The sequence below is a fragment of the Octopus bimaculoides genome, chromosome 8 (assembly GCF_001194135.2).
Source record: "Octopus bimaculoides isolate UCB-OBI-ISO-001 chromosome 8, ASM119413v2, whole genome shotgun sequence".
NCBI classification, from domain to species: Eukaryota; Metazoa; Mollusca; class Cephalopoda; order Octopoda; family Octopodidae; genus Octopus; species Octopus bimaculoides.
Window position 1 is genome coordinate 74,204,738 of NC_068988.1, and position 11,538 is coordinate 74,216,275.

Here is an 11,538-nt window from a genome sequence, read left to right on the forward strand (position 1 = left end):
ATATAGCATCATACAACGTGGAAGACAATTGGAGATTTCTGCGGGACAACCTGTTGAAAGCCACCGACCAGATCTGTGGCTGGTGTAAAGTCCCCTCTCGACCCAGAGTAACGTGGTGGTGGAACAAGGATGTAGACGGAGCTATTAGACAAAAGAAACAGGCTTGGAAGGACTGGAAGAACGGTGGTAGCAGGGAATTGTACCAATGTGCCAGAAGGGAGGCAGGTAGGAAGGTAGGTAGATAGGTAGGTAGGTAAGCAGGCAGGCAGGCAGGCAGGCAGGTAGGTAGGTAGCGAGGTAGCTAGGTAACCAGGTAGGTAGTTAGGCAGGCAGGCAGGCAGGCAGGTAGGTAGGTAGGTAGGAAGGTAGGCACACATATAAACAATATATACATGCACAGTGCTTCTAGAAGTCAGATCAGCTGCAATGGGTGGGTCTTCTTGAGTTTCTTGTATCACCAGAGATTCTGGTCCTTTGTCATTTCTATTATGCGACTCAAAATCCTGCTTTCATCATATCACCCTGGGTATTACTTGTCCACAAGTCACAGCCACATTTAATGATCAGCATTTCTTTATATAACTGTCTTGATCCATACTCATCACATGTTTGTAACTGCACAATCTTATTTCTTGCACATTATATCTGATTCTTCTTTTTTCTCTCAGCACATTTATACTATGTCGTTCTTTCAGCTTCCATCTACCAAACACCTCTCAAAAGCCCATGGCTATATTAGTAAATAGTGCCTAAGATGCCATGCAATGGAACATAATTTGAGCCATGGTTTTGCGATTGTGAGTGTCATACCCTAACCAACAGGCCACATACCTTCACATGCACACATGTATGTATATATTTGTGTGTGTGTATGTATGCAGATGTACCGATATTTGTATGTATATGTGTGTGTGGGGGGGGGGCTATCTGTTGTGTAACTGTAGTGTAAATATTGTAGTGTTTGGTAAGGTGTTTGTGTGTGTTACAGCATTCAATTAATGCAATGGGACTGAAACATTATTTCATTGTTTATAGATTTGCTCTCACCTCAGCTTGAACAACGAAGACAGACTATCTGCTGTTGCTGTAGCTTGTTATTTAGCAGAGCAAGGAGCAAATTTTCATCACAAAAACAAAAAAAATAGGACCCCTCTTGACATCATTGATGATTCGAATTTAAAAGAGAAACTCAACAGATTTGTGTCCACTCGGTACGTATTCACTAAACATTAGGGCATAACCCAGCAAATTGTTTTGTATTTCGTATTGTGTGCATAATTACGTTTAAGGGAATTAATGAAGCAATGGCAGTGTTTATTTTAGACACTACAGTGTAATCATGGGAAAATAAAGTTTAATTAGTTTTAATAAGTTTTTATTGATTTACACATTAAGCAACACCAGTGTGTTCAAGACAGTGTACTCTTGAACATATAAAGTACAATTAGTTTTAATAAGTTTACACATGAAGCATTAAGAGTATTTGCTTAAGACACTACAGTGTACACTTTTACAAATGAATTTTAATTAATTCTAATTAGTTTACTCATAGAGCATTCTTGTTTTGGATACTACAGTATACTTTTGGACAGATAAAGTTTAATTAGTATTAATAAGTTTATGCATAGAGCAATAACGGTATTTGTTTCAACATTTATAGTGTAATTTTTGTTAGAAAAAGTTTAAATAATTTTATTTAATTTACATATGAAGCAATAGTAGCATTTGTTTTGGACACTACTGAGAACTCTTGAGCAGATAATTATAATTAGGTTTAATTCAATAGAATTAGGTTATGAAAGTAGAAATAGCAATGTTTGTTGTATGTAGCAATAATGATGTTTGTTTTTAGACACTGTTGTGCACTCATTTTAATTAGTTTTCACTTATAACAATGGCAATATTTTTTTAGACACTATTGTTTGATAACTGTCAGATAAAATTTGTTTTAATTAGTTTTTATTAGTTTATACATCTGTCAATAATAACTCTTGAAGAGATAAAGTTTAAATAATTTTAGTTACTTTTAATTAGTTTACACATAGAATAATAGCAGTGTTTGGTTTAGATACTAACAATATAATCTTGACAGATAAGGTTTACTTAGTTTTAATTAGTTTAACTATGAAACAGTAGCAGTGCATGTTCTTGACACTACTCTGTACATTTAAACAAATAAAGTCTAATTAGTTTTATAGTGATTGTTTTAGACATTATATTGTACCTTTGGATAAATAAAGTTTAATTAGTTTTCATTAGTTTACAATTGTAGCAATATGAATCTTTGCCTTTGACACTACAGTGTACTCTTGGTTAGGCATAGTTTAATTAGTTTAATTAGTTTAAACATGTAGCAGTGTTTGTTTTAGACACTATTGTGCACTCTTTGACAGACAATGTTTAATTAGTTTAATTAGTTTACACATGAATCATCAGCAAATTTCTTTTTAGTCACTACTGTGTATTTTTGAACAGATAAAGTTCATTTAATTTTAATTAGTTTAATTAGTTTACTCATGAAGTAATAACTGTTTGTTTTTGACACTACTCTGTACTCAAAGAGATAAAATGTAATTAGTTTTACTCAGTTTACACCTGAAGTGACAGTTTAAATCTCTTTAGAATTACCCGCTTGTACACTTTACCATAAATAACAAAATTAGACACTTTGTACTACTGTATAATTTAACATAATACATACTATTTCCCATAATTAACATTATTTATTTTTACTTCTATCAATGCTGTTGCTGCAAATAACCCTTAAACTAACTCCTACATCTTTACTATAACAACATCACATAGTTTAGTGATGTTTTCTTTATTATAGCAACATCAATGGAATTAGTTATTGATCTTTTCTGTTTGGCTGCACCTATGGAAATTTCAAAGTTTTGTGAAAATTTTGAAATTTGATGTACTTATTTAATTTTCCATGCTGAATCTTGGGAGTTAATTCACTTTTTCCAGAAATTAAAAAAAAAAAAGTTACAGAGGTTTAAAGTTCGATCATTTTTACCCTGTTAGAAAACAGGATTTGGAAGCTGTTATTTTGTGCTTGACAGTATGTGTTGTCAACTGTAAACAAATGAAACATTGGCGGAATTCTGCTTCATGCATACCATATAATCACTCATAACTTTTATTTTTTGGAATTTTCAGAAAATTTTTGCAAATTTGTAGTCTAATCAAGGAAATTCATACAATTATGCAAAACCAAATAGAAATTTTGTGCATGATTTAAGGCTTTTTTAGCTGTTATTTTTAGCATATCTCACACTGCATGTATTTTAAGCATTTAATAAGTGACAAAAAGAATGCATTGTAAGCAGCTCAGTGACAGTTTGGTTTGTTACTATGGAAACAAGCACCTATATGTCTGGCTTTCGAATTGGCTAAAATAACCCAAAATTTGCCAATTTTAAAAGCTATTAACTCTTTAATTAATGATTTATGGAGAAATTGAATTTCATGTCAATGATTACTTTACAAAACTACACCAACATGCCAAGCATTCATATTTGGAACAAAAAAAAAAAAGAAATTGAAAAGTGGCAGCCAAACAGAAAAGATCCTTAGTTATATTTTTCTTCCCTATAACAACAGCAGTAGGATTAGTTATGCCGTCTTCACTTTAACATCACAGGGATTAGTTATATCTTCTTCAAGGTAACAATAGCAGTGGGATTAATTATATCTTCTTTACAATAACAGCATCACAGGGATTAGCTAAGCCTTTTTTTTTACTGTAACATCAATGGATTCCTCCTTAAATGTTACTTAATAATGTTTTTACAAAAGATGTTTAATGTGAATATTATAATAATATTGTCTGTAATCTGCTTGATACTTGTAATGTTTTTGGTATTTTTATTTGATAGTCTGCAATGTTTATTGTGCAAAGATAACCAGGCCACTGTAAAATTCTATCCGTGCAAACATACAGTAACATGTTCGAATTGCTATTCCAAAAACAGGCTTAAAAATTGTATCCAGTGCCAACATCCTATAACCAGCAAGAGTGGATTTGGTGAGAAATTCTTAGATAATCTGTCTGTTTGTCTCATCGATTTGTGCTGTGGCTACGTATTTTTATGTTGTTATTGTTGTTGTTTAACCCCAGCTCAATTCTGACTTAGCAGTCTTATGATAAAAAGTGTTCCAGGTGTGAGTACCTTGTCTTTTCTCACTATCTATCACTACATCCATTACACATTGTCTTCATCCAAATAGAAGACTTGCGTCACTTGAAGAGAGTACTGTCTGCAAGATAAGACTAATAAGCAACATTGTACGATAAGTGGTGGCTACAGGAATATCAATAAATCGCCAGTTCTGACAGTAAACATCTATTTTTAACACTCAACTGTGAGGCATTAGAGATGGATAATGACTTAACAATATTTTGGGAATCTGATACTTAAAGTCAAAGGAAATTACTATTTTACCAAAGTTTCAGCTTTGGTAAAACAGGAGATTAAATCACAAAATTTCAACTGTTAATTTAAGGACCAACATTAGAGACTAAATGTTAACTCAGTTGTGAATGTTTGTGATCATTAAAAGGTGATATGGATAATTGAAATTGACTGTGTGTCTGTGAATATTGGCAATTAATTAAAAGTGACATGGATGATTACTGTATAGTGGCTATCGTTGGCTGTTCAAGTGCGTTACTAAATGGAAAAACAGTTAGTATTAATCACCGTAGGACATTTTTGTGTATAAATATATTGTTTATTCTGTGTTCACCTTTTGTGGTGGAAGCATGTAGTGTGTTTCAAAAACATGTGCGTTTACATACAAAGAAAGTTTTGATTTTTGCTTTTGCACTGAAAGAAGTAACATATGTGTAATGAGAACAGTCATTTTGAGAATGTGTGTGTGATAAAATATCATTGTTTACAAATTGTATATCTTGTGTCGAGGTGAATAGACATGTGAGTCACACATGGGGAAACTTGCACGTGGAGCTACAGAGAAGATATGTGTCTTTGAGTGAAACCTGGCAGGAACTGGTAGCCGTGTAGCTCAGAATGAAGCTAGTGTCTCAGAACGAGGCTAGTGTATCAAAGCGAGGCTAGTGTATCAAAGCGAGGCTAGTGTATCAAAGCAAGGCTCATCGATATATTCATCTGCTGTGCAGGTTGACTCACATGTTACTATGTAATATGTAGCTCTGCTGCATAGCCTCCTGCTAGACTTAAAAGAGTCGAAAAAAAATAGAGATGGCATATGTAAATATGCAGTGCAAAAAGCAGGTAAGAACATGGAATACAAACATAAGGATGCAATACAATAGAAAATGAGTAACTGAAATGAAAAGACAAAGCATGGTTAGAGTAAATAGAATATGAACGCAAAGAAATAAGCAAAATTTTCAAGTCGATTAGGTAAAGTTCGAAGGAATACTGTGAAGAACAAAACTGTGACATTGGTGATATGTCTTGAAAAGTTTTTGCTAAGTTCACAAATAGTTCATCATAGTTCAAATGTATATAGATAGCTTGGTAGGCCAATTTACACGGTGACCACTATGAGTAGTAATGATGTATGTAGATGGAGGAGGGATTGGTGTGTGTGATGGTGTTGGTAGTGGTTGCAGTGGAGTGGCATTTGTTTTATGTCGTACTGTGAATGTGGGAGGTTATGAGGTGGTATTGTGTATGCCCGCTTAAGCCTGTCTATTGAGACAGTTTCCTTTTTACCATTAATGTCTATAGTATATAGTTTGTCTGTGTGCGACAGGATGCGATAGGGTCCCATGTATGGAGGTGTGAGAGGGGTTTTCCCAGCGTCTTTTCATAGAAACACATAGGTCCAAGAATCAATGTCTTTTGGAATTGATGATTTAGTGGTTTGGTGTTGTGTTGACTGTGGAGTGTGCGTACGAGTAGATGTAATCGCCTTACCTCGGTTTTCCTTTCGTCGACTGCAAGTCTGTCATGCAGTATCCAATCCTTGAAGCTTGCCCCGACCCAAGGTACACCAGGAATAGCAGCTGCCTCTCCCAAACCTAGACCGTCGCTCAACACGTCTTGTCCTGACCACAACCCCGTTCGAAAAAGGGCACGAATCCCGATCGAGGCTCCCTCTGCCCTTTTTCCCCTTCCGGTCAGCCTCCCCAGACACTGACGTCATACCACATTGACATGGGTGGCAGTTCTTGCATGTATTTGCAAAGTCTGTGTATGTACATAGTGGGGTCTTGTCTGGACAGATCCACTGGGGCCAACATCTTACCTGGCAATGAAAGAGGTGTGCCATAAATAAGTTCTGCTGGGGAATAACTGAGATCCTCCTTTATTGAGGCTCGACAGCCAAGAAAGACTATTGGAAGATATTCGCTCCAACGCTGCTGATCTGAGTAAGCATGCAAAGCAGCTTTCATATGACGGTGGGATCGTTCCACCATACCGTTGGACTGTGGATGGTAACTGGTGGTTCGAATCCAATGTGTGCCTATGGTCTTCATGAGCTCATGGAAGAGTTGTGATTCAAACTATTTTCCATGGTCAGTAGTGATGGTGGTAGAAACTCCGTACCATGATATCCATCCTGTGAGAAAAGCTTTGGCAACAAATTCTGCAGTGATATCTGCTAAAGGAATAGCATCTGGCCAATGTGTGAAACAATCAATGCAGGTGAGCAGGTAGGTATATCCCTGGATGACTGGCCAAGGTCCAACAAGGTCGATGTGTACATGGTTGAAATGCACATCTGGTGTGTTGAATGTGCCAAGGGGTGCACGGACGTGCCTATGCACCTATGACAGAAAAGGCAGGAGCGTGATCAAGCAGTGATGTCTCATCTCATATTTGGCCAAAAGAATCTAGCCGAAATGAGTTTCACTGTGGCGGTGACACCAGAGTCTGACAGGTTATGGTGTGTGCTGAGGCTGTCTGTGGGTCTCTGGAATGAAAGGACAAGAAGAATTCTTGGAAGTATTGCACAAAATCTGTGCATCAGATGTGGATTCTAGGAAGTACTTGAAGTTGCATGTGGCAAAGGCAGGTGAGGACATATCAATTGTCTCTAAGCGAGGTTGATCTTTAGCCAGGAGATGCAGGTCGATGCCTGTGGGTGACGACAGCAAATTCAGTGGTTGGCATGATAAGGCATCTGCTGCAGTTTTATCTACACCAGAGATATGGCGAATGTCAGCGGTAAATTGGGAAATGAAATCCAAATGTCTGGTTACCCACAGAGAGTACTTGTCAGGCTTCGAGCGCAGGGCAAAGGTGAGTGGACAGTGGTTGGTAAAAATTGTGAATTGGTGTCTCTTGAGTGTGTGCTGGAAATGTTTGACTGCTAAATACATAGCTAACAGCTCCTGTATGAAAGTGCTGTAGCAAGTTTCAGCTGGTTTAAGCTGCCGAGAGAAAAAGGCAAGAGGCTGGAGTTGTTGCTGGTGAAATTGTTGTAACACTGCGCCTATAGCAGTGTTGGATGTATCCACTACAAGGGATATCTGAGCATCTGCGACAGGGTGGGCAAGAAGTGATGCCTGAGCGAGTTGCTGCTTTGCTGTGTTGAAGGAGTCAAGTTGGGTGGAGTCCAATGCTATTGGCTCATCCCTCTTTTTCCTATTCTGAAGAAGCATGTTTAGCGGATATAGGATTTCAGCTGAATGAGGAACAAAGTGCCAATAGAAGTTGAATAGTCCCAAGAAATGTCGATCTGACATAACAAGGTGGGTGGAGGCAACTCCTGCAATGCCTTCACCTTGTCAGGCAGTGGTGATATGCCTTTGGGGCTGATGACATGACCTAGGAAGGTCAAAGAAGATACACCGCAAACACATTTGGTAGGGTTGATCCACACTTGGTAAGTCTTGAACCACTCAAACAGCTGACAACCATGATGGAGATGTTCCTCGGGTGAAGTGCTAGCTATCAAGATGTTGTCAATGTATGCATAGATGAAGTCTAAGTCTCGGACGACTTCATCTATGAACCTTTGAAATGTGCTGGCTGAATTCCATAAACAAAATGACATAGTTAGGAATTTGAAGGCACCTAAAGGTGTGGTTATGGCAGTCTTCAGAATATCCTCTGGATTCCCAGGAATCTGATGGTATGCCTTAACCAAGTCCAGTTTGGTGACTACTCTGCAGTTGTGGAGAGATGGTGCAAAATCCTGGATGTTGGGTATTGGGTACCAGTCTGGCTCCGTGATGGAGTTTAATCTCCTGTAGTCACCAGTGGGCTGCCAGTCCCCAGAATGCTTTGGAACCATGTGCAAAGGGCTATTAGAGGGGCGCCTTGGCTGCCTTTAGTTTCTCTGAGGAGAGACGGCAAGGGGGAGAAAAAAACCGAGCACCTTTAGTTTCGATGAAATGGGTGGTGGTGTGAGTTGGAGCAGCAGTAAAAAAATTTCGGTTAGTCAGCTCCAGATATGAGTTTAAGAGTGCATGGTATGGGTCGTCCATAGTAGTGATGAAAAATACTGGATTAACTGTAGGGGTTAGTGGCCTTTTAACTGGGATAGAAAGTTCTGTGGTCGCGTCTCATAAGTGCTGAGTATGCATGTCCACAAGTAGGTGGAAGTGGTGCAAAAAGTTTCCACCTAATATTGGGTAAGGGAGATCTGCGACTGTAAAAATCTACTTGAAGTCATGTCACAGATCTAAATCTAAATCTCTGCTACAACTGCTTTAGGTATGGTTGTGAAAGTTGATAATTGGTAAAAATTGATATAGTTAAGGTGTGGCTGTGAATTGGTAAAAGGTGGAGTAGATAATTACAGCTTTATGTGTGGCTATGAATAATGGTAACTGGTAAAAGGTGGCTGACATGATTACCATTTTGAGTGTGACTGAATGTTTGTAATTGGTAAAATATATCATGGATAATTGAATTAGGGGTTTGGATGTGGATGTGAATAATAGTAATAGGTAAAAAATGACATGGACAATTACGATATTGCTAATGAAGATTTCAAATGGTTACAAATTGGTATGAAATGTTTATAATTGAGATTTGCATCCTGAATGTCTCATTTCAAGATAGTGTCTCCAATATTATATAAAAAGAAGAAAAGGGAATATTCTTTATTCTTTTACTTGTTTCAGTCATTTGACTGCAGCCATGCTGGAGCACTGCCTTAAAGGGGTTTAGCTGAAAAAATCAATCCCAGGACTTATTCTTTGTAAGCCTAGTACTTATTCTATCGGTCTCTTTTGCCGAACACTAAGTTACAGGAACATAAATACATCAGCATCAGTTGCCAAGCGGTGGCGAGGAAACAAGCACAGATACACGCACACACATAAATACATACATATATACAATGGGCTTCTTTCAGTTTCCACCTAGCAAATCCACTCACAAGGCTTTGGTTGGCCTTGCCCAAGGTGCCATGCAGTGGGACTGAACCTGGAACCATGTGATTGGGAAGCAAGCTTCTTCTACACAGCCATCCCTTCAGGTAGATGGCCCTGCTCAATCCATAGAAAAGGCATAGGAAGAAACTCCATAAGACATACCTGGCGTAAGCTATGAATATATAAGAGGTGCAGCAACATCAGGGGAAGGTTAACAGGGAAAATAGCTTTTGTGTGTGGAAGGTGCACAAGTACAATAAACACTAAAAATGTTCAGAAAATAGACTCCCTCCAATACCAAGGGAGAAATCTAGAAGCAGTTGATAACTTCCATTAACTAGGTAACAAAGACAGTTGTGGGGGTAGATGCTCCAAGAGCATAGCTGTGAGAATAAGAATAGGCTGGGCAAAGTTCAGAGTGTTCCTACCTCTGTTGGTAACAAAAGATCTCTCCTCAGAAGGAAAGACAGACTGTATGATGCCTGTGTGTGAACAACCATGCTACACAGCAATAAAACATGGGCTGTGACCACTGAGGACATGCATAGGCTTGAAAGAAATTAAGCTAGTATGCTTTGCTGGATGTGCAATGTCAGTGTGCATGTATGACAGAGTGGCAAGCATCTTGAGAGAAAAGATGGGCACAAGAGGGATCATATGTGGTGTGCAAGAGAGATGATTGTGCTGGTATGGGCATGTGAAGCATATGGACAAGGACAGCTGTGTGAAAAAGTACTGATCTCTAGCTGTGGAGGAACCTGTGGAAGAGGTAGACCCAGGAAGACATGGGATGAGGTGGTGAAGCATGATCTTCAAATGCTTGGCGTCACAGAGGGAACTTTGGTGATATGTCATGCTTGAGAAAACCCATCAAGCCAAGTGAAATCATAGTCATGGCCGATGCCAGTGTCACATAACAGGCACCCATGCCAGTGGCACATAAAAAGCACTCTTTGAACGTTAGGTTTCATGGAGGCAATGATAAATGACCAAGACCTTTAGCAATATGCTATGCTTGAGAAGACTCACCAAACCAAGTGAAATCATAGTTGTGGCCAATGCTGGTGTCACATAACTGGCACCCATGATGGTGTCACATAAAAAGCACCCATTGCACTCTTGCAGTGGTTGGCATTACGAGGGCGTCTAGCTGTAGAAACCATGTCAAATCAGATTGAAACCTGGTGCAGCTCACTACCTTACTAGTTTAAGTCAAACCTTCTAACCCATGCCAGCATGGAAAGCAAACACTAAATGAGGATGGTCACAAAATGATGTTGATCACAAAATCATCAACAGGCATAATGTGAAATTAGCATATACGGCTTCTCACAATCTAGAATACTATGTACACAAATTAAATAACATAAAATTCAATAGGATAAAACTAGAGGGGGTTTACAGAAAAATCACAGATCATAACAAAATAAACAAAATGGAATGGTTGTAAATAGAAATTATAAAAGGTCATCCAAAATAAAAACAGGTTCAAACAGCACCATACAATTTGCCGTGCAATCCATACCTGAGGAAAATGAGAACACTGTTATAGGAGGTAGAACAAATGTGACCACCAGTAATAACTCCACTTACAGAACTGGAAAAAATATAACGTGTAACTTCAAATGGTAAAATAAATGCAAGTTTAACAACAACTGCCTCATAAAGAATGTGGTTTACAAATGTTAAGTGAAGATGGATACACAAAAATACGTGTACATTGGTGACACCAGAGACACCATAAAAAAATCGTCATTTTTCAATGTAAACAAAAGGTACTCTACATCATCGTCTAACCTCATATGGGGACTCAAGCACAATGGAGTGGAGCATACAACCAACTGGTCTACAATAAAAAATGCTACACCATACAATAGAACATTGTTGGTGTGCAACTTATGGCTAGAGAAAATCCTGGAGATCATCACATCAGAGAAAACATAATTAATAGATACTAGCAGAGATACCCAGCCTTGCTTGGGATTAAAATGGCATAGATTTTTATTGTTTTACTTGTTTCAGTCATGTGACTGCAGCCATGCTGGAGCACTGCCATTGGTTGAAGAAATCAACCACAGGATTTATTCTTTGTAAGCCTAGTACTCATTCTGTCAGTGTCTTTTACCAGACCGCTAAGTTACGAGAATGTAAACACAGCAACATCAGTTGTCAAGCGATGGTGGAGGTACAAACACAAGACATGCACACACATG

General features: G+C 38.3%; 1 protein-coding gene across 2 annotated transcripts in view; it reads left to right on the forward strand.

The window, feature by feature from the left end:
- LOC106875628 (E3 ubiquitin-protein ligase MIB2) overlaps positions 1-11,538 on the forward strand; it is a 61,850-nt gene that overhangs the window by 31,254 nt on the left and 19,058 nt on the right. The window contains exons 2-3 of one of the 2 annotated variants that reach the window (XM_014923858.2): positions 1,036-1,211; positions 3,978-4,030. In XM_014923858.2, the coding sequence (XP_014779344.1) occupies positions 1,036-1,211; positions 3,978-4,030 (229 nt within the window). Of the gene's footprint in view, positions 1-1,035; positions 1,212-3,881; positions 4,031-11,538 lie in introns of both variants that reach the window. The other variant, XM_014923857.2, reaches the window with a different exon arrangement.